The 27,515-nt window shown below is 44.7% G+C and overlaps 1 protein-coding gene across 2 annotated transcripts in view; it reads right to left on the bottom strand.

Annotated features, from left to right (window-relative positions):
- Positions 1–3,346: 3,346 nt before the first annotated feature.
- The window catches only part of PLA1A (phospholipase A1 member A), a 39,885-nt gene continuing 15,716 nt past the window's right edge, over positions 3,347–27,515 (bottom strand). Inside the window, exons 3-11 of one of the 2 annotated variants that reach the window (XM_049877235.1) lie at positions 24,859–25,036; positions 23,540–23,648; positions 22,125–22,226; positions 19,041–19,130; positions 16,724–16,891; positions 14,858–14,947; positions 10,508–10,616; positions 5,190–5,354; positions 3,347–4,580 (exon numbers count right to left, since the gene is read on the bottom strand). In XM_049877235.1, the coding sequence (XP_049733192.1) occupies positions 4,496–4,580; positions 5,190–5,354; positions 10,508–10,616; positions 14,858–14,947; positions 16,724–16,891; positions 19,041–19,130; positions 22,125–22,226; positions 23,540–23,648; positions 24,859–25,036 (1,096 nt within the window). In that variant the 3' untranslated portion in view covers positions 3,347–4,495. The remainder of the gene's footprint in view (positions 4,581–5,189; positions 5,355–10,507; positions 10,617–14,857; positions 14,948–16,723; positions 16,892–19,040; positions 19,131–22,124; positions 22,227–23,539; positions 23,649–24,858; positions 25,037–27,515) is intronic. The other variant, XM_049877245.1, reaches the window with a different exon arrangement.

Raw genomic sequence — 27,515 nt, 5'->3', positions numbered from 1 at the left:
TACCCCAAGGGGCAGTTCTACTCTGTCACATCCGTTCATCAACGCAGCAATAACAAGAACATAAGTTTTCTAGGGCTGCCGTAACAAAGTACTATAAACTACGTGGCTTAAAACAACAGAAATTTATTTTCACAATTCTAGAGGCTGGAAATCTGAAATCAAGGTGTCGGTGGGGCCATATTCTCTCCAAAGGCTCTAGGGGAGAATGTGTTCCATGCCTTTCTCTTAGCTTCTGGTATTGCCAGCAATCCTTGGTTGTCCTTGGCTTGTAGACACACCATCCCAATCCCTTCCTATATTGTTACATGATGTTCTTCCCGGGTATCTGTCTTGGTGTCTCTTCTCTTCTTGTCAGGATAGCAGCCATATTGGATTAGGCCTATCCTAATTCAGTATGACCTCATTTTAACTTGATTATATCTGATCGCTTTTCCAAATAAGGTCACACTCACAGATATTGGGGGTTAAGACTTCAACATATCTTTGGGGGGACAAAATTCAGCTAATACCTTTGGTCAATTCTACCAAACATTTAAAAAAGAATTAATGCCAATTCTTTACAAGCTCTTCCAAAGAACAAAGCTGGAGGACCAACATTTCCTGATTGTATAGCTTACTACAAGGCTACAGTAATTAAGACAGTGTGGTACTGACATAAGGATAGACATGTGGACCAGTGCATTAGAATTGAGAGTCCAGAAATAAACTTTTACATTTATAGCCAACTGAACCCTGGTGATGTAGTAGTTAAGAGTTTGGCTGCTAACCAAAAGGTTAGGATCTACCAGGCGCTACTTGGAAACTCTGTGGGCCATTCTGCTCTGTCCTATAGCATCACTAGAGTCGGAATTGACTTGATGGCAACGGGTTTGGGTTTGGTTTTTTGGTTTCTTACAAGGGTGCCAGGACAATTCAATGGGAAAAGTCTTTCAACAAACAGAGCTTGGACAACACGCAGAAGAATAAAATTTGATCTCTTCTTTATGCCCTACACAGAAACTAACTCCAAATAGATCACAGATCTATATGTAATAGTTAAAATTAGAAAACTCTTAGAAGCAATAACTAAACCTTGGGTTAGGCAAATCTTCTTAGATATGACACAAAAAACAAGTGACAAAAGAAAGAAAGATAAATTGGGCATCATCAAATCAGAAACTTTTCTTCTTCAAAAAAGAAAAAAAAATTTTTTTTTTTAAAGGGCTCTGTCAAAAAGGGAAAAAATAACCCATAAGATAGGAGAAAAATATTTGCAAATCATATGGCTGATAAGGGAACTGTAGCCAGAATATATATAAAAAAGAACTCATACAACTCAATAATAAAAAAGACAAATACCCCAATTTAAAACTGGGCAAAGGTCAGGAAGCAGTGTTTATTTATGGTAATGGGAAATTTGGCAACAATTATGGATGGTGGTTGCACAACATGAGTAGTGTCATTAATATCACGGCATTGTAAAACAAACACCTGGAAAATTCTGAATTGGCAAATGTTGTCTTATATATTTTTTTACTACAATTAAAAGAAATGGGCAAAGGATCTGAATTGACATTTCAATCTCTAGACAACCCTACAACTGTGGGACATATGAGTAGCAGGTCATTCCAAAAACATTCTTCTCAGTGTTCCCAAAGGGTGGATCTTCAGACATGGACAGAGAAGGGCCTTTCTCAGCTGAGTGACAGGGAGACCATGTTCTCCCGCATCACCCCATCCCAATCTCTCCCTGGCATCTTGTGCTCCAAGTGTTAAGGAGAGTGTTCCTGAAACACTTCTGGACACAGGCTCCCTCTTACCTCTTATGGGCCGTACCTCTGAGGACCAAGCTCCCATCAGCCTCAGGTATAGAAAGGCCTGAGCTTTGGTCATCATTTACCTGAAAATCAAGTGGTGCTCAACACCAGAACGCTCCTTGGGGTCTGAACATTTTCTGTAAGAAACACTTGATCCCTCTCAAAGGGCCTACAAGATTTCTCTTATTCTTTCCTTGGCCAGCTGAAGTTTTGTTTGGGCTCACAGTCAGCTCTGACTGCACAGGTTCAGCTAGGATGCCCAGTTCCTCAGGGACTAATAGTGAGCATGGTCACCTGGCAGCAAAGCCAGCTTCATGAGCATGAGACCTCTTCCGTTACTCAGGACCCCACACTTACAAGGGCCCACTCTTGGCTTCTTGCTGTGTGCTGTCGTCATCTTGAAGTTCTTATTAATTTTTTAACGGGAGCCCACAGGATTATTTTTCCCAGGACCCCAAATATTATGTAACCAGTCCTGCCTTGTTGCATTGCAAGCCCTTGGGAGGGACGGCCTTGGTGGTGCAGTGGTTAAAAGTTCAGCTGGTAGCCAAAAGGTTGGCAGTTCAAATCCACCAGGTGCTCCTTGGAAACCCCATGGGGCAATTGTACTCTGTCCCATAGGGGTCACTATGAGTTGGAATCAACTCGATGGCAACAGGTTGTTCTACTACCAGTTAGAGTAGTGGTTCATCACCTGGTTCTCGGGCCAGACATCTGGGGTTTGAGTCCTGGCTCCTTTAGGATCTCACTCTGGGACCTTGAAAGTTTCTCATCTCTCAATTTTTTAAACTGTAAAGTGGGGATTATAACCTCATAGGCTTGCCGGCAGTGGGTAATATATGTGAAACACTCAGAACGGTGCCCGGCACATAGCAAAATTCTGTACAATGTTAGCTATTATTGTTGTGTGGTTATTCCAAGTTCAGATTGCTTTGTAACTTTCAGCAGGACGAATTGCCTTAGCAAATCCCTGATTCCTTTTCTCTGAAGCTTGGGTTTAGTCCATAATCAGAATACACAACAAATTATAGAGATTTCTATTAATAGCTTAAAAAATTCCTTAAAATATGATTTCAGAGGTTCTGAAAGGATATAAAACAAATTACCAATAATGATTAACTCTAGTGGTAGGACTAATGGTAGTTTTCACTTTCATAACTTTCTGTATTTGATGAATTTTTTTTTTAATGAGCTGAATTTTATAATCATAAAAAACAACAAGCCTTTATTTCAAGAGTTATAACTTTAAACCAAAAATATCTTCTGAAGTCTTCTTTAAACCAAGCAATAGTCTCGCTTAACCAGTAAAGAAATGTCTGCTTTGAGCATTGTGCTCTTTCAAGAACTATGTATATGGGATCATACTGACAACAGCACTATATATATGGATCAAATCAACAACGGCAACTTGGAGGATTAGATGGGAAACTTAGGGGGCAGTGAGTTTATGTTAATGGGTGAGGAACAACTCAAGAAAGGAGGGTGAGAATGGTTGCATGACTTGGAGAATATAATCGGTATCAATAAATTATACATATTGAATGTGTTGAATTCGTATATGTTCCAAGTATATTTTCAACAACAAAAATAAATAAAATAAGTTATTTTTTTCCAATGATTCATCATCGCTCACTTCTGATGAGTTTTGTTGTTCTAAAGACTATTGTGTCTGAATGAATACCCATATTGAAAAAGGTAATAAAATCTCAGACCCCTATACTTCTGAAGGAAAGAATGTTCTTTCTGCTTCACAGATGGGTAACTAGTCACCAAACCTGGAACTAGTTGAACACCGCTGGTAGCTCCAGACGAGAAATCTATTTTACTGGCTCCCTCCCTGCAGCACCACTGCAGGCTGGCTGTGTCTTAGCTGACGGTCCAACAGCCCTGTCTGTCTCCAGGTTCTGGTGCTCCAGCCCTACAGCCACTAGCCCCAGATGGTGGTTCCCTGTTACCCCGTACTCACACCTTTGTAAATAGTCCTTTTATTAAATTCTCCTCAAATACTCAATTTGAGTGTACCATCTGTTTCTTGCTAGACTGTGGCTAATACAAGGTTATTTACAAAGAACAAATTTTGGGAAACACTGACCCAAAGAAAATTTACTTGTATCTCCAAAAGATTTCTGCAATCCCAAAAATCTTCCAGATACCCAGAGGCAGCAATGGTAAGGGATGGTGAATGGCATCGTCTTCCTCCCCTCCCTTTATTCCATTCCTTGTTTCAAGTGCTTTTTTTCAGTTGCTTATTTCAGTACGAAGGACCCAACACATCTACTGTTCTCTCCAGTCTCACAGACTGTAAATCACATTTTATGTATATAACAGAATTCCATTCTAATAAAACAATTAAACAATTCATATGTTTCATGGAGTTGTATATAAAAAAAAAAAAAACAGGGAGAGAGAGAGAAATTTCCCATATATTGAATACCAGGTACAGATGCCAAAGGATATGGAGTAGTCACAGTTAAATGTTAATAAAAAAAATGTTAATAGGAGAGCTAAAATGGTATCTATATAAGGCTCTTCAATTGGGCAATGGAGATCAAGCTTTGTAAAATGAGCCATCTCTCACCTCCAAAGAGGCTAATTATGGAGGAAATAACTGGGAGTTGTGCCTTCCTCTATAATAGTAATGACCGAGGATAAGTTGTTCCCATAGAAATCCAGGGCTGGACGTTGTACACAGGCTGATACTACACACAGGCTGTTTTCAGGTCGCGAAAAACAGCTATACTTGCTTGTAAGTTCACTGGTTCCGGTAAGCAGACCATCTTTTTACTGCAAGAGAAGAGCAACAAGACGGTATGTGCTCAGGGCAGGTGCTTGGGAGGTCAGAGAGGGGGCAGGAGGTAGGTACAATGCTGTGAGTTGTATGTTCATGTAGCTTCATGATGTTTGGTGAAAGAAGTCTGTAATAAGAGCCAACTCCTGGCCTCCAGATGCCCAGGGGTGGTGGTAAGAGACAGGATGAAAGGGTTGTGGATTCCTGATCCACACCCTGAGTGTGACCAGTGACACATCTGAAGTGGAGGCTCAGGAGGAAGATATACACAATGAGAAACCTTTGCTCCAATAAAATCTTACACAGAAATCAGATATATAAAACAGAGGGAATGGGTTTCTTATACTGAAGTGGGTGTGGGGAGTTAGAACCCAGCCACCCACCTTTTGGCTGCCTTCCTAACATCCCCAACACAGGACGGCACTGCAGGAGGTTCAGGAAGCAGTTTCGAAAACCCTGGGTCTTTATCATCTCTGCTTCTAAGAAGCTACTCACCATGATGAGATTGAACCTCAACAAGCAACATGTCTAAGGTCAGGATTGGTCCTTGATGTGTGTCTGGGACAGGGATGGGTACTGGGGACAGTCTGGTGTCTGGGACATACCTGTCATTGAGGGGCAAAGGTGCAGTGCAAAACTTCCCAACAATGGTAGTCCGATCTTTTCTCAAAGCCCATTTGGAAGCCTGAAATTTGAGTTTCACTTGGTTTATCTGGCACGGCGGGTAGGGGTGGGCGAGGATTCCTTTCCCCTGGAGTTGTTGTTTAGGTCTGCAAGGGAAAGAGAAAGTGAGCAACCGCAGCACTTTTGCCTTTGCCTTCTGTTTTTTTTTTTCTGTTTGGCGTGATTGGGCTCCACTGATACCACTGGTTAGCTGTCGTGCACAAAAGAGCAATCAGCCCCTCTGCTCACACACCCACAGTTCTGAACATGATTCAGAAAGTATCTGCTGATTCTTTGAGGGTAAACAAGGGGATAGTGAGCAAAATAGCAGCTCTCTGGGTTTCAATGTCTGAGAAAATTCCCCTCACTCCTGGGGCCCCAGCTGGAGGAGCTCTGCACTTTTGGATCTAATTACCTGAAAGTAGAAGCCCTCATTTAGGACTTCAGTCCAAAAAAATGTGTCTGAAGACTACTGTGTTTTAGGCTGAGTGTCAGTGTGTAGATGGCTAAACAAAACAAAACAAAAAACAAGAGCACAAGTCTTGAAGGATAATAACAGAGCTGGGATAGAATATTAGTGTGGCTTTGGCAGCTGCTAATCTATGAAAAATATCACCTATGGCAATTAGTTTTAAATTGCTGAATGCTCTCTCACAGCTGGCAACGGAAACTGCGATGGCCAGTAGAAACTGCTCATTGGCACCCCCCCGCAAGTGGCATCCAGGGCACCCACCTACCTGCCATATCTCAGATAGGACGCTGGCTCACCTAACCTAGCATGGTGGGTTTAGAGTCATTTAGCCTTAGGTATAAATCCTGCTACCCTACTGGAGAGCTATGAGCTTGAATCACAGCCTAGGGGCCCAGAATAAAAACAAACTCCAGGCCTCTCTTAGCCCCACCCTCTCACCTCGCCCCTCATCGGTTTGCAAGATTCGGGCACCACTTTGGACTCATGCCCTGAGACAAAGTTAGAAAGATGGAGGGAGGATCATGAAGAGACCAATCTGAAGAGGTCGAGCTTCCAAACAAGCTGCTAGACCCTAGGCAAAGGCAAGAAATGAGGAGACTGAAATGTAAGAAGAGAAAGGCTTGACTTGAAAGTCACCAAGCAGGGCACAAGGCTCAGCCCACCTAGCACAGCTGTGAGAGCATTACATGAGGGAGACAGGGAAGGAGCCATGCAGGGCTGCCCAACTCAGCAAGGGAAGGAACGTGACTCTTCGAACCTCTCAGTCTCTGAGGTAGTAGGGTCTTTGAGACAGCAGGAGAGAGGGGAGGGCACTACATTCCCCTGTACATGCATGCGTGGTATTGGGTATGCCCAAGGGGCCAGCCAGCTTGGTTTCCCTTTCCTTTCTGGCCTTCACCAAGGAATGACAGGTGTTCTTAGTGTACTTTCAGTCCAGGGTTAGGCAACATAGTTTGTTTTTACCTTTTGAGGAAGATCCTATATAACCTTGTTTAAAAGCTCATCCATGTTTGTTTGTTTGTTTGTATCTTCCAAAAGTGTTTTGAAACATTTCAGAGCAAAATACAAGAAGGTTGTTCGAATTGAGGGGCTTGTAAGTCATAGATGCTGTAAGTGAGGGACTTGGGGACTTGGCCCAGGTAAATTTTCCGAATAGAAGGAAACCTGGGGGTGGTACAAAAGCTATAGGCGGTAAAGGAAAGACACAAAACATGAAGCTGTCTCCATTTTTTTCTTTTTCCTATTTCTGACCTGCAAGAGGGAGAAAATCAAAGAATTGAAGGTAGAAGATAATGCTCTGGTGGTCTTGTTTCAGAAGAGTAAGGCAAATCCGTTTCAGGAGAGGGAAGTGCTGATCCAAAGATGTCCATTAGAATCACTCAGGGAGGTTATATAGCTACCTGAGTCCTATGTCCAGAGATTATGATGTAAAAGGCCTTGGGTGGGGCTTAGGTGTCAGTATTTTTTAAAACTCTCCAGGTGATTCCAATAAGCAGCCAGGGTTGTATATCAATGTCATGGTTCCTGCCTGTGTTGGCTATCCACCAATGGGCTGGAAGGATGATGAAAACACTTAACACAACCTTGAACTGATCTAATGAAAATCATTCAATTTACTGATACCCAGCTATAATCTTCAAGGCTCACGTGCACACCAGGTCTGTGTTGGAGTCCTGACTGCTGTAATAGCTGTGTAACCTTGGGTGAGTCAGACCACTGGTTAGTGATGGTATTGTGTGCTGAGAAGACATTCGCTCCTCCCAGAGGAAAGTTATCTTCCCTGATAGCACAGTTAATGTTTGTTATGGATTGAATTGTGTCCCCCCCCCCAAGAGATATTTTGAAATCCTAATCCCTCAGTGTTGGTGAAGAATATTGGACTGCCAGAACAAACAAATCTGTCTTGAAAGAAGTACAGCCAGAATGTTCCTTCGAAGTGAGGATAGCAAGACTTAGTCTCACATACTTTGGACATGTTATCAGGAGGGGCCGATCCTTGGAGAAGGACATCATGCTTGGCAAGGTAGAGGGTCAGCAAAAAAGAGGAAGACCCTCAGTGAGATGGATTGACACAGAGGCTGCAACAATGGGCTCAAACATAGCAATGATTGTGAGGATGGCGCAAGACTGCGCAGTGTTTTGTTCTGTTGTACATAGGGTCGTTATGAGTCAGAACAAACTCAACTGCAGCTAACGACAACAACAACAATCCCTGTACCTATGAATGTTACCCTGTTTAGAATAGGGTCTTTGAAGATGTTATGTTAGGTTAACACGAGATCATGCTGGAGTAATTGTTGTTGTGCGCCATTGAGTCTATTTTGGCTCATAGGGACCCCACGTGACAAAGTAGAACTGCCCCCATAGGGTTTTCTAGGCTGAAATCTTTACTGGAGCAGATTGCCAGGTCTTCTTTCCCTCAGAGCCACTGTTGTGCCACAAGGGCTCCTTATTAGACTAGGATAGGTCCTAATCCTATATGGCTGGTAGAACTTATAATAGAGGATACACAGAGACAGGGAGACAGAGAAAGGATGTCATGTGACCTGCAGCTGCCAAGGAATACTTGGAGCCACCAGAAACTAGGATAGAGGCACAGAACAGATTCTCCCTCAAAGCCTCAGAAGGAATCAACATAGCCAAAACCCTGATCTCAGATTCCCAGTCTCCAGAACTGTGAGACAAAAATTTCTCTTCTTATTAGCCACCCAGTTTGTGGTGTTTTGCTATGCCAGCCCTAGGAAATCAACACAGCCCTAGAAATGTTTCCAAGGCCAAGCCTGATTCTATCACACTCTTGTTTAAAACTCCCTTGTTTAAAACTCCGTTGTTTAAAACTCCCTACTGCTCTCAGATAAAACACCAAATCCCCCCTCTGTCTTTCAAGGCCTGGCAAGGTCTGACCCCAGCTTGCCTCCCTTCCTTCTTCTCACACCATACCCCATACCCCTGCTCTCTCTGCATATTCTCAGCAACCCCCTTGGGCTGGGTGGCTCCTACGAATCCTTCAAATCTCTACTCAAATATCGTTTCCTCAGTGACCTTCCCTGACCCCTCAGACTCTGCCAGATCTTGCCCCTCTTATCCCAGTTTACAATTAGACATTCGTATGTGTGTGCTGGTCACATGCCTGTTTGCTCTCAGCTCCATTCCCCTGAAAACCACATTTCTCAGGCTCCCTTGCCAACAGTGAGGTCTAACCAAGGGGTGGCTCTAGTAGGAGACTGCTTTGGGCAGTGTTCATGAAACGGCTGCATTTCCTTTCTGGTTTCAGTTGCTGCCAAGTAGGCTCCACCCTGGGTCCAGTTCCCAGTGGGCAGTGCCACCAACACTACCCCTTGCTGTGTCCCCTAGCACTAGGGTGGTAATGGCTCCAGTAATACTGTTGACAATCTCTGGATTGTCTTATCACTCCCCATTTGGTTTTTCAACTCTCCCAGCCCGTCTGTCATTAGTTCCCTGTGTTAAATTTCTTCTATTCCACTACCTGAGGTAGGTTTGGTTTTCATGACTGACTGATACAGTAACATTGTCTGATTAGTCTGTCTCATACTAGCTTGTAAATAGCGAACCAATTGCTTTTTAAAGAAAAATGCACCACTACTGCTCAGTCCCTACCCCCCCTCAGGCCTGTGGCTCCCTCTAGTTGAGGCTCTTTGTCCAACCCTTCCCCCTACAGCCTGGTCCCATCAGCTCCAAGGCTGACCCAACAAGGGAAGAAAAGAATCAGCCCCAGCTCCAGGCAGGTACTGGGATCACCCAGCATCAAGCTCTCCTGGCTTCTAGTCTCACCCTCACCTTTACTTACCTGCTAACTGAAGCTCTACCTCAGATTCTGTCCTGGTAACTGACCTAGTACTGCCCTCCCCTCCCACATGTGGGCACTTTCCAGGCTCTAGTCAGCCCTTCCCAGACCAGGGACTGAGGCCTTCCTCCCTGCTGACACATATCCCTGCTGACTCCCTGCCTGGATTCCTGAGCACTGGTTCCTATGAAAGACCCAATTCCTATGTTGTAACCACCTGTTGAGGAGCCCTCGTGGCACAGTGATTAAAGCACTCAGCTGTGAACCAAAAGGTTGAAGGTTTGAACCTACCAGCTGATCCTCAGGAGAAAGATGTGGCAGTCGGCTTCCATAAAGAATTACAGTCTTGGAAACCCTATAGGGGCTGTTCTACTCTGATCCTATACAGTCACTGTGAGTATGAATTGGCTCGACGGCAGTAGGTTTGTTTTGGGTTTATCCACCTGTTGAGACATCTGTTGTGTTCATCTTGGCTCATTACTGCTGACTGCTAGTCTCATCTGCTATTGTCTGAATACACCATGCTTGGATGCAGTGCTAATCCTAAAGCTGGGACACTTCCCTAGCGCTTGTCAATGGATGGTCTCTAGAAGGTGCTGTGCATCGCGGCTACTCCCTGCCCAATCAGCTCAGTCCATCCACCGTGATCACACAGTGCCTGTCCTGAGATACTATCTCCTCAGTCTCTGCTGCAGTGTCATTAAAAGATAACTAACTCCTAACGAGGAGTCCCTGGGTGATGCAAACAGTAAAGCGTTCAGCTACTAAGTGAGAGGTTGATTGTTAAAATCCACCCAGAGGCACCTCAGAAGAAAGGCCTAGCAATCTACTTCTGAAAGATTATAGCCACTGAAAACCCTTATAGAGTGCAGTTCTACTCTGACACACATGGGGTCGCTGTGAGTTGCAGGAGACTCCATGGCAAGTATTGTTTTTGTTTTTAACTCCTAAAGAGAAAGGTCAGCGTGTGGGAACTTACGTACATGGTGATCTTGACTGAGGAGGTGAAGTTGCTGCTGAGGAAGGTGACTTTGATGTTGGTGTCCTTGTTTCTTGCTTCTTTCAAGTGAAACTCCACGAGGCTGTGATGTACTAGGAAACCGAACCACAGCAGACAGCAGAAGTCAATTTTTTCAATGAGCAAAAAGCACCAGAGAGCAACGGTGTGGTTAGGGATCTCATCTCTACCGCTTAGTAGCTGCGCGACCTGGAACAAACTGCCTATCATCTCAGAGCCTCAATTTTCTCAAGTGTAAGTTGGGGATAATTATAGTAGATACACTACGGGTCTCGATGAGAGTTAAAACAGTTATACATATAAAGTACTTAGGACAGTGCCTGAACCTAGAAAACATTCAATGAATGTTAGGTTTTATTATTACTTATAATGCCTGAATTAGCTCAACTGCTAACCAAAAGGTCAGCAGTTCAAATCCACCAGCAGCTCCTTGGAAACCCTACAGGGCAATTCTATGGGACAGAGTCAACTCAACGGCAACGGGTTCGGTTTTTTTTTTTTTTTTTTCAATGCCTGAATGTCCCACTCTTCTCTGTTTGGTAGTATTATCATTGCAAAGGACCAAAAAAGTCTATCATATACTAAATAATTAACTCATACACATAGTATCAACTTTCCTCCCCTTATCATACACACAGAGTATCAGGGAACCAAGTCATGTGTGCAGAAAACTATTTCCCTCCATCTGGCATCTGGCTGCCTATGGGCATCTTGACCTAGCAGCTCTGAGACACTGCAGCTCTCAAAGTGGGTGTTGTCCACCTCGACTGGGTTAGTAGCCTGGTTCACGGTGATACCCTTGGGAACTGTTGCCCCTCCGGCATGAGAGCTAAGAAGGATTGCAACTTTCCTAACACCTGTCCTTTCTTTATCTGAGGGGCATCTTGCAGAGCATTTTCATAGGCTCCTTTGGTGACTGGAACATAGCTAGAGATGCAATCCTTCATCTCTCCCCTACATGTGCTTTTTATTTGTCGCAGCTTAGGGATGATGAATATTGAGGAGAACTTTAAGTGGATTTAGGTAGACTTAGCACTTAGTTGGAGGAGGGTCATGGTCCATCTGGGAATAGCAAAAGGGCTAATTGAAGAACCCACAAGAAGAAAAGAGAGCACTCTGTGACCCCTCCACACACACACAAGGGAAACATCAAATGCCACTTCCCTTCTGCCTTTCTTGGTTGCTTATTATGGGATGTAGATTGTTATGGTGATTGCCAAGGGCTGAACTGGAGTTGATAATTGCAATGTGGGAAAAAAGGCTAACTTACATAAGCTTTAAGAATTTAGTTGTCTGTGGAATCCTTACCTGGTGAGAATGCAAAACGGTACAGCTGTTGTAGAAAACAGTGTGGTAGTCCCTCAAAAAACTAAAAATAGAACTACTGTACGACCCAGCAATTCCACTTCTAGTATATACCCAAAAGACTTGAAAGCAGAGACTCAAACAGAAACTTGTACACCAATGTTCATTGCAGCACTGTTCACAATAGCCAAAAGTAGAAACAACCTAAATGCCCATCAACAGATGAATGGATAACGAAAACGTGGTACATACATACAATGGAATACTACTCAGCCAGCAGAAGAAACAAAGTCTTGACACATGCTATCGTATGGATGGAGCTTGAAGACATTATGCTGAGTGAAATAAGTCAGACACAGAAAGACAAATATTGTATGACCTCACTTACATAAAAAAGACAAGAAAAGGCAAAGGTATAGAGACTAAAGTTGATTAGCAGTTACCAGGGGTGCGAGGGAGAGGAAAAGTGAGGGCTTAGTGGTGATGGAAAAATCAAATTGATTAGGGGTAGGGTTGCACAGCCAATTATTGTAATTGCTGTCAATAAGTTGTACACCTGGAAAAAGTTGAACTGACATAAATAAATAAAAGAATTTAATTGTCTGGACTGAGTCTGCCAGGTATCACCCAACAGGAAAGTTCCCTAATATTCTGCTACCCTTTTCTCTGTGTTACCCTGGGAAGCCCAGGTCATGTGTACTAAAATTGGGTGGGTGGGAACCAGTAGTGATAGCAAATCTCTGCAGGAGCATGACTTGGGAGGCAGCACACAGAGCCCTGGCTGGTTGGTTGGGAGACTTGGATCCAAGGCCAGACTCTGCTGCTTACAAGCCGGGTTGCCTTGACTAAGTGACTGAACCTCTCCGTGGCTCAGTTCCCTTGTCTGTAAACAATAACCTCTAATGTCACCTCGCAGGACACAGTGAGGATTAAATGTGGTAGTGGAGAGAAGACATCTTGTGAGGAAAATTGTTCCACGAGGCGAAAGTAACATCCTTAGCAAAAGTATTATTTGGTGGGGCATTCTCCGTCCCTGCTGCAGCAGGCCTGGTAGGGGTCACCCCTCCTAGTGAGCATTGCCGAGGCCAAAGCTGGGCAACAGGAGCCCAGTGCCATGATGGCCTAGGAATGGGTGGCGAGCCAGGATGCTGTGGCTCATGACACCACCTGAGCATATCCAGGTAGACGGCCTCTCCCCTGGGAGAAGCGCTTTGATCCTCAGAAGGGTAGGTTGAGGGCATGTAGGCAGACACGTGTTCAGGCTGGCTTCTTTCTTTCTGTGCCCCTCTGTGTGTGCTCTAGTGCCAGGGGGAGGGGGTCTCTCAACAAACATGAAACAGAAAAATTATGGCTCCATGCATCTCCCTCAGCAGGGACCTTAAAATGCTTTTAACCTCCAAGCGTTCACCAGGCGTTCCTGTTGTGTATATTCTTAGCTTCACAGAATCAGAGGAGCCAGTTCAGGTTACTGTGAACCTGCTGGGGAGCTAGAATTAGAAGCTGGATGTCTGGGCCCAGCAGCACTGCCCCTTACCTCCCTCCTACTCCTCAACTAGATAAAACAGCATCCCGCCATGCTGGCTTCTGATAGGTGACAGAGCTGACAGTAAACTAACAGAGAAAACTGGTCTGTAGACAGCAGGTTCTCCGAAGTAGAACAAAGCGATGAGTGTGCAAGCAGGTGGGGCAGGGGACATACCAATTTTGGAGTCAGAAGACCTGGAGTGGGATCCTGGCTTTTTCTTCCAGCTGTGCAGCCTTGGGCAAGTCACCTAGACTCTCAGAGCCTCTATTTCCTCACACCTGCCTCTCAGAGATGGGTTGTCAGATAAGCTGATGCACACGGAAGCCCACACTGACTCTGTGACCCACTTCTTTCCCAAGAGGTAGCCATGAATTCCCCCAGCTTAAAACACCCCCATCTCTTCTTCTCCCCAGTTCCCCCATCCATAAAGGGAAAGGGGTTATTACTTAATGGGTCCAGTCACCGTGCTAATGACTTCATGTATACTGTTTTACTTTATCCTTACAATTTATTCTTTGAAGTAGGTGCTGCAATTGTCCCCATTTTTTCACATAAGGAAATAGAAGTTCAGAGATTCCTGACCACACAGCTGTTAAGATTCAAATCAGGACCCGAGTGACCTGAGTCTGAGCTTTGGTCTCCATATTAGCTTCACCAGGACATCCGGTGCCAGAAAAATGTCCTGCCACAAAAATCCCTCTACCAACCTGACACAGCTGATCAGAAAGTCAGTCAAAATTACGGTGACCATGTAATTGATCATCCTAACCAGAACACTTTTGCCCTGTACACAGGTAAACCAGTTAGGACCTGCCTCAGAATAACAGGCAGTATAGTCACCCGAATTAAAATATCACCCTAGTTAAAATGCAAATCGCTTAGGGAGAGTGTATTGACTGCAGTTTCGGATTCTAAGACAGAGTTTCCTTTCACATTTAACATCTTTTTCAATCACTGGCATTTTAGGTTCAACGAAGCGCAGCAGCTGGGAGCAGTTAGAACGTATAAGTGAAAGGGAAGGAAGGCAGTGGTGAGCGTTGGTATTCCCTAGGGGCCCCTGACCTCGGAGGGCTGTCAGGGTGGGAAACATACAGGATGGGCACCAAGGAAGGAGAGAGAAACACGCAGAAAGGAGGAAGCCAAAGGGCAAACCCAACACCACTCTAGAGAGAGCCCCACTGGAAGGCAGCTTTCCGTGGAGAAAAAGGATCTAGGATCAGTACACAGAAATTTAGATGCCCCAAGTCCTCGTCTGTAGAGCAATGGTTTGGACTAGCTCTGAAAGTTTGGGTTCTGTCTAAGACCAAGAGCTGCTGTCCCCACCTCCCACATGACTTTTGCCCCAGTCCAAGCAGCACCCCTCACCCCAGCCTTCACTTCCTACCTCTGATACCACGTTCGGCTAGAAACAGTCCAAGCTGGAGCTCCAGACTCCACCAGTCAGAACAGTGGCAGAATTGAGCCTGGATATTTTTCCCCACTCACCACAGTATGGAGCCCGGGAAGTCGTCAGGAGGTAGGCTCTCACTTCCGTGGGAAGTGGCTCTATCTTGACACCACTTTGTTCTACCAGCCCTGGAAATAAAGAAGCAGAGAGGGCCGAGTCCTGTGGAGGCCATCTCAGGATCCCATGGCCCCACCCAAGCAGTGATTATTTCATGCACCCATTTATTCTACAGACATCTACACCACATGCTCGCTATGTGCCACACCCTGTGCCCAGCCCCAGGACACAGCAAGTCAGGATGTAGGGGATAAACAGACAAGTAAGCAGGGGTTTCGTTTGGGTAAGCAGGAAGCACACTTTTCAGATCAGCTGGTCTGGTCTGAGAGGATACATATAAGAAAACTACAATTACATCTCTAACTTGAAAAACAATCTACTACGACAGTTATATCACAGCGTTTATATCATGTGCAGTGGGGTGTGGTGAGATGGGAAGTGTTTGACCTGAAGAGTAATGCAGTGTGGGCAAAGGCACACACGGTGAGAAAACATATTCTGGGAAGTGTGAGTAGCTATTATCTCTGGGGAGTTCAGTTTAAGGGAACGTGTAGTGAGAGATGAGCCTGGGTAGACAGCGCAGGGTGGTGGTGGGAAGTGCTGGCATATGACCAGCAGGAAACAATGTTGCTTTGCTTTATTATGGGAAACTACCCCTTCCTTAAGGATCCCTGGTAGCACAGTGGTTAAGCATTTGGCTGCTAACCAAAAGGTTGGCTATTTGAACCCATCAGCCACTCCCGGGGAGAAAAGATTTGGTGATCTGCTCCAGTAGAGATTTCATTCTATGAAACCCTATGGGGCAGTTCTGCTCTGTCCTATAGGATCTCTATGAGTTGGAATCAACTTAATGGCACACAACAACAACAACCCCTTCTTTAGGAATCCCTAGGTGACGCAAAAGATTAACAGGCTCAGCTGCTAACCAAAAGGCTGGAGGTTCCAGTCCATCCAGAAGTGCCTCAGACAGGTCTGGGGATCTACTTCTGAAAAGCCAGCCACTGAAAACCCTATGGAGCATAGTTCTATTCTGACACACAAGGGGCCACCATGAGTCAGAATCAACTTGACGGCAACTAGTACTGGTGCCCCTTTTTTAACGTTTCGTCAAGTGGATATTCATTTCATTCATGTAAGCCGTGGCAGTCTGCTATAGTTGTGAGTGGCAGCCGGGGATGGGAGGTGGGAAGGGCAGCATAGGAGAAGAGAACCATTTCCACTAGCCAGGAGCTCTTCCTGGAGCTCGTCACCCTGGACAACCCCAGGACATTTGCCTCACTGATTGACACAAGGTGAGCTAGAGGTCAGGTCCCAGAGTCCTGCCCAGGTTGTCCTTCCTCATCCAGGAATACACCCAAGCTTCCCAGAAATTAGGCACCCCTCCAGCTGACATTTGGCTACCACAACTTCACACCTCTAAATTGGGCTTGCGTGCCACTCTTGGGGGTTCCCCCCCCAACTTGATTTAGAGTCTATCAGAAGTTGCAGAATAACTGGCCTAGCTCAAAAGACCTAGAAAAAAACACCTAGTGAGGGCAAGGGCTTTGGACGAGAGCAATGTTTTTAGTGTCCTGAGACGGGACTTCCAAGGGACGGGTCACGTATGTGAGGGTGTGAGCAGAGCAAATGTGGCAGCAGGAAGCAGTATAGAGGGCGGGGGTGGGACACAGAAGGACACATGCCATCTTCCAGCTCAGAACAGGCCGAGCATCTGACATTAATTTTCCTTCCCCTAGTTGGATAGGCTTCTTGTTGACCACAGGAGATCAGGACTTAAGGAAATAACATCTAGCAGGGCTTGAACTTTCCCCAAATTGTCAAAGGAAGTTGAAGGGGTGGCATTTTACCAATCCGTGGACAAGAAAGCAGGAAAGGGTTAAAGCAATCCAGGCAGTGTCCAGCAAGGAAGGCCTCATAGCTGGCACAGGGAAAGGCCATCAATGGGCAGGAACTCTCCAGGGCACTGATGTAGAGATACACAGCCCGCATGTGATCACAGATCAGATAACTGTAACCTGGACCGGAGGCAAAAACAACCAAGGTTTCAGTTCATGACGAATGGAAATTCCCTCCGTGTGAATTACTGTAACTCTATTGAATTTTCTATTCCAGAGGCTATAAATACACAGGATGCCCACGGGCCACTTTTTTGAACATCAGCACACCTGGTTTAAAGGAGCCCTGGTGGCACAATGATTAAGAGCTCATCTTCTAACCAAAAGGCTGGAGGTTGGAGCCCACCAGCTGCTCCATGGGAGAAAGACCTGGAGATCCGCTTTCGTAAAGATTACAGCCTGGAAAACCCTATGGGGCAGTTCAACTCTGTCACATTGGGTCGCTATGAGTCGGTAGCGACTCAGCATACAACAGGCATGGTTACTATATTTTTCATTTTACTTTTTATTTTCCTGAGATACATAAACTTAAGCTATCAAGAACATTGCTTGATTTGAGACCCGTTCATATATGATCATGTAAACTCTCAGAAAATGGGAGCATACAGAGAACTGGAGATGCTGAACCCATTTCTCAAAATGGATATCCATCTGGGCCTGCTTACCTTCATCATAACCCATACAACCAATTTTTTCAACCTTGTTATACCCACTTCAGCCATGAGACAATCAAAGAAGTCAGCTGTAGTTCATGGTCAATCTCTGGAAGCCAGTGTGCTGAGGTTTATTTGGCCAAATGGCTGATACGCTCAGGTTGCCAAGTGTCCCAATTTACCAAAAACTTGGCTTTGTTGTTGTTGCTTACTATTTAACATCCACAGCAATCCACATCGGATGAATTGGCCAGGGTTAAGAGGTCTGTGGTGAGCCATGACTCCAAGGTTCTGAGGTCTTTAGACTTTCCCTTCACCCTTGTACTCACTCTCTGGCTAGCAGCTAAGGCTGACCTCAGAGTTGACCTTCCTTTCCCCATGGCTGGGATACTCTCTATGTCCCAGATACTTCTAGCTGCAGCAGGGAGCTGGAGAAGAGACAAACTAAACCCTTGTCAGACAGGTTTATGAAGCAAAAATGAAAAGTGGTCAACTAAAATGCCACAGGAATTTTCAAAAGCCATTAAAACCAAATAATCCCATCTGGTCAGAATTGCTGAAAATTTATAAAAGATTAAAAAAAGCATGACTTGGAATTGGTAAATTAGGTTAGCAGCTATTTAATAAATTGCTAAAAAAAAAAAAAAAGGCTCCTTAAAATGTCAAAAATTTAGTAAAGCAGTAAAAGACTACAAACACAATAGACAGAGATCAAGATCAACTAAAATTCCCATAGGGAATGATGACATGTTGATTATATTCATAAGAAGACTAAACCCTTTGACGCTTAGCTTTTCACGAATTTAATATTATTTAAAACATTCCAAAAGAATATATTTATAAGAGAAAAAAAGGTATATTCTTTGAATATATTAAAAAAGATGATCTTGAAAACAATTTTGGAGAGCTGTTAAATTTAGGCGATTTGGTGAATGGCCATGTAGTGAATCTATCCTTCAGTCAGCTAGCTTTGGGCACACTGGCCGCTGCTGCTGCCACTGGGCTGTGCAGGGGGTGTGGCTAGTATAGGCTATGCTGCTAACTAGGGTCCAGGGAATAATAGAGGTTATTGGCTTGAGTGATATTAGATCATGGCAGGAACTAAGACAAGTTGGTAAAACAGGAGACAGAGGAAGACACTGAAAAATATAACGCTGGCTTTTAATTTCAGGCACTCTACCTCCAGACTTCCTGTGCTCTAATCCATTCAACAAGTGCCAAGTAAAGCACTATGGAACATAGCCATAGAGTCTCCGGATGGCACAAACAGTTAAGCAACTCAGTTACTAATTGAAAGGTCAGCAGTTAAAGTCGATCCCAGGGGCACCTTGCAAGAAACTCCTGATGAACTACTTCCTAAATGTCAGTCATCGAAAACTCTATGGAGCACAGTGCTACCTTCACACAAATGGGGTCACCGTGAGTTGAAACTGACTTGAAGGCAACTGGTAAAGATGTCCATGCAACAGGTGCTAAGTAATGCATTCTGGGACACAGCAAAAGGCACCTAAAGGAAGATCCTCTGTGGCCCTGTAGTGGCTGACTAGACCCAAAAGCTGTAGGGGAATTCCAGTCTCAAAAGCAGCCAAAGACTCAACTCTATCTGGCTTGCTGACCTGCATGAATGAATGTGGGACACCCAGGTTGGTCTTGGCCTCCATTGACAAAGTAGTCCACGTGTCCAACGGGAATCCGGATACCCAAATCTGAAAGGAGGAAAACCTCATTAGCTTCTTACTGCAGAGTCATATTTTCCACGTCCCACAGCACAGCCCACGGGCCACAGAGCCTGAGGTCTGACCTTGGGAGCCCGCCCACTTCACGCTAAATGGGTGCCCTCCTCACTCGTAAGTGCCGTGAGACTTAAGACCTGGTTCTCAGAGTTTTCTAAAGGGGCCTTTCCCTGCTGAAAGGAAGCCAAGAAGAATAAATCCATAAGGAGATACTCTTACTGATAAATTCGAGAAAAATACCCCCTACCACAAATCTTTATAAATCAGTAAATGTTTTAAGTTTGGTAAATTTCCTTGTGTAATAGTTTTGGGTTAATCGTTTTATTTTCTTTTGAGTAACAGTTCAGGTAAATATATCTTGGTCCATCTTTCTATAGTCTCACACACAACATATTTTTGTGCTCTCCTGACTGAGCAGAAATATGACCTAGCTACAAACACATGAGGTTAAGAGAGAGCTTGTAGCTCTCATCTTCTCAATGTGACCATTTCTCAGACCCTCCATGTGGCATATCCGACCCTTCTGACTGGGTCAGGCCTGGCTGCCAAAGACACTGATTTTCTCCTTCCTATTTTTATCATCTATCATGGAGCCCTGGTGGCACAGGGGTATTAAGAGCTCGGGTTGCTAACAAAAGATTGGCAGTTCGAATCCACCAGATGCTCCTTGGAAACCCTGTGGGGCAGTTCGACCCTGTCCTATAGGGTCACTATGAGTTGGAATTGACTTGATGGCAATGGGATCAACTCTCACAATTGTAAACAACTGGTTGTTTATTATTTACTTAATGTCACCCACTCAGTGAAAGTAATAACTTAGAAATAATCTCTGATTTCTCCCTGTCCTCAGCTCCCACGTTCAGCCCATCATAAATCCAGTCACTCAATCCTCAAAATTATTTTAAATCTTTCTACTTTTCTCAGTCTCTACTACCACCACCTCTGCAAAGCCACCATCCTCTCTCACCTGTACTCCTGCAAACACCCTCTAACTGGCCTCCATGTTTCCTTTTGTGTCCTCCTGTATCCCATTCTCTGCACAGCAGCCAGAATTCTCTCTCTTTTTTTTTTTCACTTTTTAAGAATCTGAACATAATGTTCTATAATTTTTTTAAATATACGTAGCACAAGATTTGCTGATTCAATATAATCCTGGCTAAATTCACTATGAACATTCACTGCTTCCTAAACAATGGCACCTCCATTGCTCCCTCCCTCCACCTCTGGTAACCACTAATAAACTTTGGTCTCAGTAGATTCTCCTATTCTCGTTATTTCAGATAGCTGAGATCATTCAATATCTGTCCTTTTGCAACTGACAATTTCACTGAGCATAAGATTTTCGGGGTTCATGAATGTTGTACCATGGATCAGAACTTCATTTCTCTTGCCAGAATAATCTTTTAAAGAAGTCCAAATTATTCCCCTGCTCCCATTGATCTTAGAATGAAACTTAAACTTTTTGCCATGGCCGGGCTGAAGAAGAAGCCACCCTGTTCTCCATCCTCACTCAGTACCCCTTCCTCCCTTGACTGTGTTCTAACCACGTGGTTCTCTTTCCAGTCTCTAGAAGAAGCCAAGTCCTCACCAGGTCAAGGCTTTCATTTTGGCTATCCTCTCCACCAAAACGCTCTTCCAGTAGCTCTTCCAAGGGCTGGCTCATTCTCATGCACAAAGTCTCAATTCAAATATCACCTCCTTGGACAAACTTTCCCCAATATTCCTATCTGAAGTAGACCCTCTACCCAAGTCACCCGCTATCATATGACCTTATCTGTATCCTTCATAATAACAGTCACAATGTGTCTTGTCTTCTAACTTACTAGTAGGTTAAGCCCACAACAGCAGGCACTTGGCCCGCCTTCTTTTTTTTTTTTTTTAATTTTACTTTAGATGAAGGTTTACAATACAAACTAGCTTCTCATTAAACAGTTAGTACACGTATTGTTTTATGACATTGGTGAACAACCCCACGACATGTCAACACTCTCCCTTCTTGACCTTAAGTTCCCATTACCAGCTTTTCTGTCCTCTCCTGCCTTCTAGTCCTTGCCCCTGGGCTGGTGTGCCCCTTTAGTCTCATTTTGTTTTGTGGGCCTGTCTAATCTTTGGCTGAAGGGTGAACCTCAGGAATGACTTCATTACTGAGCTAAAAGGGTATCTGGGGACCATACGCCGATCTTTTCTTCTGCTGTAACTCCAACGCCTAGTGCAGTACCTGACATGGAATGAGTACCTAATGAATGTTAATTGAATGAAAGAATGCCTGCCCCATCAAAATATAAGTTCCATGTGGGCAGGGACGTTAACTGCCTTGTTCATTGCAGTATTCATTGACCTATGCTTATCACGTAGCTGAACAAATTTAGATTGAATAAATAGATTTTGTCTTGTTTTGTTTGCTTTTTTAAGTTACATCAGAAAGAGGCTCCAGCTTTGAAGGGACCTGAGAGGTAAATGGAGACCTAATAAACCATCTATTCAGAACATAGGGACATAGGGATTAACCACTTAGCTAGGCAGAGGACTGTGATTTTTGGTTACCATTCTCCACTGGACTGAAGGGCTGGGCTTGTCCTCCAGGGAGGCAGGACATGCTGACAGGCGCTAGGGCCAGTTACCCCCACACAGAAATGGCAGTTTGAGCTTTCTGAGTATCAGCAGACCACAATGCCCTTTCCACCACTTACTCACAGGTGTGGTGTGGAATCAGAGAGTGAGAGTGCCAACCATATGCTTTGGTCGATGAGTAAGAAACCTCCTGCTTACTGGTGGCTAAAAACAAAACCATTCACCTCAGTGGTCTGAGAACAACAGAGCTGGAAGAGGCTTTAGAGATCATGCTGGTCAACTCCTCACTGTACAACAGAAGGTCAGAGGGGCAGGGGACTTGCCCAGGGCCATGCAGCTAGATGCCAGCCTCCTAACCCCGGCCCTCTTCACCCCAGCAAGGTCACCCCAGCTCACTGTCAGTATCTGTGTGGATGGCTTCCACAAAGAGGGCATCTCCGGCGTCCAGGCGCTCCTCCAGGCTGGCTCTGGTGTACTCTGGTCCAGCAGGGTCCAGGCCTGCAGGGACAGACTAATGTCAGGAGATCCTTTCCTCTCAGCTTCAGGGCCCCTCATGGACGTTCAGCATCCCTACCCTGGCAGTCATTCCTGTTTAGATCAGAGAGCCCCCCCAACAAGGACCCTAGCATTGGGAGAACTAGCTCAGGACCTCAAGAAACCCTACTTTCTCTTGTTTCTTTTGAGGAAATTTTTCGATGACCTGGTTTCTCTGGTTCTAAAATGAGCTTGAAAACACTGACCACCTGTTAAGGGTTAACATGACTAATACTAATCCTTGTTTAGAGGTAGCAGTGGCTATAATTTTTTGAGCAGTTACTGTGTGCCAGGCCTTGTGCTGGGCAGTTTTATATCCATTACCTCTAGTTCTCACAACAAACTGTGAAGTAAATATTACTATCGCCGTGCCTAACTTTGGATCCCATTGCTCCTCTCTTCTCCCCCTCCCCCACCCCCAAATAAGCAGACCTTGAGACAAACCAGGTAGGGTCCTGGATGGCATAAATAGTTTATACTCAGCTACTAAATGAAAGGTTGGTAGTTTGAACCCATTCAGAGGTGCCATGGAAGAAAGCCTTGGCTATTGGCTTCCATAAAGATTAAAGCCAAGAAAACCCTATGGAGCTCAGTTCTGCTCTGTCACACATGAGGCTGCCATGAGTCGGAATTAACTCGATGGCAACGAGTTTGGGTTTTTTTTTTGTTGTTTGTTTGTTTTGTTTTGAGACAAGGATTTAAAGTGCAAGTAGTTTATTGGGGAGAAGATCAGAGAAACACAGTGAGAGAATGGGAAAACAAGTCAGAGAATGAAGGAAAATATTAATGAATGGGTTATCATTGTGGGCAATTGGGCCTAACCCCACTGGGGACCCTCTGAGAGACTCTAGAAATGACTCAGAATTGTCTCACTGAGGGGTCACGAAGCCGTAGTATTTGCCACCCAACTCAAGTCCCTTACTGATTGAGGGTTGCACCGGAAGCATAAATCCACCCACACTTTTGAAAGCTATTTACCGAAACTGTCTAATGGTGATTTTCACAGTGGACCAAGAAGATATAGGCAGCTACAACCCATTTTACAGATGTAGAAACTGAGACTCAGAAAGCAATAATATGGCCTGTAACAGTGGTATTAGAGATCATGCAATAATAGCACAACACCATTTCATGGTAAAGAACCCTTATCTATAAATCTTAGTGGCAACAGATGATCAGGAGAACAAAGGCCCAACACTCGCCCTGTTCGCCTCGGGATATTTCCAGGCCCATCCCTGCCTTTAAACCCTAGGAGGATAGTTAAGGAAGAATGTTACCTGTTATCCGTCCCAACTGGCCATTGTAGAAATGTCCTACCATGCCCCCAACGTGGGCCCCCAGGCTAACACCAATGATGTGGATTGAGGACTCTTGCATACCCAGCGCCTAGAACAAGGCATCAACAGTGAGTTTCACTGAGGCCACAGTAGTCCCTGGCCTCATAGCTTCACACTTTCCTTTGAGGCTTCAGAAAAGGAGAGGGCCCTCCAAAAGACCTGGATGGTTCCCAGCTTCCACTACTAACCACTCTCATTGGGGTCACAGCAGAGGGTCCTGGCCAGAGTGGGCAAAAAATGTAGAACCAAAAATCAAATTCACAAAAAAGACCAGATTTACTGGTCTCAAAGAGACTGGAGGAACCCCCGAGACTACAGCCCTAAGACACTCTTCTGACCTAGAACTGAACCCATTCCTGGAGTCCACCTTCCAGCCAAACAATAGACAAGCCCATAAAATAAACAGTAACACCCAAGACGAATGTGCTTCTTAGAACAATCAATTATATAAGATCGAAAGGGCAATATTTGCCCAAAAGTAAAGATGAGAAGGCAGGAAGGGGTAAAAAAACAGGACGAAAGGAAATGGGGAACCCAGAGCAGAAATGGGGAGAGTGCAGACACATTTTAGGGAACGAAACCAAGGCCATGAAACACTTTATGTACAAACTATCAAATGGGAATCTAATTTGCTCTGTAAACTTTCACCTAACGTATAATTTAAAAAAAAAAAAAAGAAAGGTGAGGGCACTGGGCTAGACACACCCACCACACATGGTTCAGAGTCAAGGGCAGAATGCTGACTCAGTTAACCTCTGCCCTCTTCCTGGGCACCCCAACCGTGATAATCCTCTCACTTTCTCTTTAATGCCCAAACTGTGTGAACAGTAAACATGCTGTTTCCTCTTAGGAGCCCCAGTGGTGTAGCAGTTAAGAGCTTAGGCTGCTAACCAAAATGTCGGCAGTTTGAATCCATCAGCCACCCCTTGGAAATCCTGTGGTATATGGTCCCTATGAGTCAGAATCAACTCCATGGCAATGGGTTTGGTTTTTGTGTGTGTGTGTGTGTGTGTGTGTGTGTCCTCTTAAGGGACTAATGCCAGGCAATTCTCACTATTTCTCATATGCAGTGGCACGTCTTACAGAGGAGGAACCTGAGTCTCAGAGACCTCAAATATCCTGCCCAACGTCAGCAGGCTAAGTGAAGGCCACCAGTGTCTAAAGTCACTGGATACTCCCCTTCCAGTGTTTGCTGCTTTCTTTCTGACCCCTCCCCTCCATGAGCAGCCACAACTCACCATGAGCTCTCCTGCACTTACCAGGAGTTTATGGAGGAAGCGGGAGATCTCAAGGCCCACCTTCACCACATTTTCCACGGCTGAAAAGTAGACACCCGTGGAGCCGTAAACCCAGTCCACGGCAATTACATTAGCGTCAGTTGCATGCAGAAGGGTTCTAATGAGTCGATCAATCCAGGAAGGCTTTGTTCCTAAAGCCCTAGACATGGGGCCAAAAAGCATAAGAAAATTACCTGCCAAACCCAGAAAAAAAGTAAAAACTAGGGAGGAGGGTGTTACGGATTGAATTGTGTCCTCCCCAAAATATGTGTTGTAAATTCTAACCCCTACACCTGTGGTGGGGCCCTGATAGCACAGTGGATAAGTGCTATGGCTGCTAACCAAAAGGTCGGTAGTTCGAATCCACTAGCCAGTCCTTGGAAACCCTGTGGGGCAGTTCTACTCTGTCCTATAGGGTCGATATAGGGTTGCTATGAGTCAGTTGCTAAGAGTTGGAAGCAACAGGTGTTTTGGTTTGGTATACCAGTTGTTATAATCTCATTTGACAATGGGTTTTCTTTGTTATGTTAATGAGGCAGTATTAGTGTAGGGTGTGTCTTGAATCAATCTCTTTCGAGATATAAAAGAAGCAGATTAAGCAAGGAAGCAAGCAAGCATAGATGGGGGAAGATAGATGCCAAGTCACATAAAGGTGTCCAAGGATACAAGAAACAGAAGCTAAAAAGAGACAGGAACCTTCCCCCAGACCCAACAGAGAGAGAAAAGCTTCCTTAGAGCCAGTGCCCTGAATTTAGGCATCTAGTCTCCTAAACTGTGAGAAAATAAATTTCTGTTTGTGAAAGCCACCTACTTGTGGTATTTCCGTTATAGCAGCACTAGGTAGCTAAGACAAAGGGGTATACATGCAATAAATCATATAGTACTGTGAGCACGCTGGTGTTAAGGGCCGTCGAGTCAGTTCCGACTCATAGCGACCCCATAGGACAGAGTAGAACTGCCCCCATAGAGTTTCCAAGGAGCGCCTGACAGATTCGAACTGCTGACCCTTTGGTTAGCAGCCACAGCACTTAACCACTACGCCACCAGGGTTTCCAGTGATCCTATATGCAACAGAACAAAACGCCGCAAGATTGTTGCTTTGCGCAAGCCCATTGTTGTAGCTACTGTGTCAATCCACCTTTTTGAAGGTCTTCCTCTCTTTGCTGACATAATTCCAAGGTTACAGAGGCCTCCGCCAGTACATATGAAGCCTTTGTGAAATTTATAAAAGGATGTCTCTTTGTTCCAGGTGGATTCAGCCTTACGCCAGGGCTCATTAATTCAGGTTGGATTTGGGCCCCAACCAGCTCTCAGTCAGGCACCTTTGTGCAAGGCATAAGCTACACAGACTGTATACATTGGCTCTGCTGGTGCTATTTGTGGAAAAGAAAGATAGCCTTGTACTGTATTGCAATCTTAATACTCAGTCTAGAATGTAAGCTCTTTCCTTGAGGATGTTTTCGTTCATTCATTCACTCCTTCATTTATTCAACAAACACTTATTGAGTATCTATGGGCCAGGGAGTATGCTGTCGTTGAGTCAGTTCCAACTCATGGCAGCCCCATGTGCGCAGAATAAAACTGCTCCCTAGGGCCTCCTGGAATGTGACCTTTCAGAAGCAGATCACCAGCCCTGTCTTCCAAGGATCTTCTGAGTAGGTTTGAACCGTCAACCTTTCAGTTAGTATTTGAGCGCCTAGCCATTAGTGCCGCCCAGGGACTCCTAGTCAGTATGCTAGGTGCTATATAAAAAATAATGACACCACCCTGAGGCTATTACCCTGAGGTAATCTTTAAACTTCAAACTAAAAATATCCCCTGAAATTATCTTAAAACCGAACAATGGTTTAGCTTAACTAGTAAAGAATGCCTGCCTTGAGAATTATGCTCTTTTAAGAACTGTCTGTATGGGATCACACTGACAACAGCAACTCAAAAGATTAGATAGAAGCCTTAGGGGGCAGTGAGTTTATGTTAATGGACGAGGAACAACTCAGAAAAGCAGGGTGAGAAGGGTTGCACAAATTGGAGAATGTAATCGGTGTCACTGAATTGTACCCATAAAAACTGTTGAATTGGTGTATGTTTTGCTGTGTATACTCTCTACAACAAAAAATAAATAAAATAAATCATAATAGTACGTAGATATTAAAGAGCATAAATGTTCATATTCTCGAAAAAGAAAAGCAAATAAGATCTAGTCCCTATTCTTCTGGAACTTACAATAGAATAGGACTTTTCTAGGGAAAAGGGAGTGTTAGAAACATTTTCACAAAGCTTTCCCAACAGACTGGGGTCAGGGAAGAGGTTTTCACAGTGACTCAGGGTGTGGAGACACTCAGAGTGTACTTACTCATAGGGACAGAGGAGTGCAGACTGCGCGTGCGCCATGGAATGTGGCTTTGCGGGATTAAGAAGTAGTCAGAGGGACTGGCCTGACAAAATCTCCAGCTTTATTAGCTATTCCTGGGTTGAGAGTACATATCCAGCCACGGATGGTGGCTGGATCTAAGAGAGCTGGAGGAGAGATTTGGGACAAGAGTGAGGAGGATGCCTAAGGAAGGGGGTGGCTGGGTCCCTGGGGAACAAGAATTCAAGAGGCAGAGAGGATCCAGAGATCAAACGTGATAATCCTCTGC

The sequence above is a fragment of the Elephas maximus genome, chromosome 1 (genome assembly GCF_024166365.1).
Source record: "Elephas maximus indicus isolate mEleMax1 chromosome 1, mEleMax1 primary haplotype, whole genome shotgun sequence".
Classification (NCBI taxonomy): Eukaryota; Metazoa; Chordata; class Mammalia; order Proboscidea; family Elephantidae; genus Elephas; species Elephas maximus.
The sequence above is the reverse complement of the archived record's forward strand: the minus strand, read 5'-3'. Positions and strand labels throughout refer to the sequence as shown.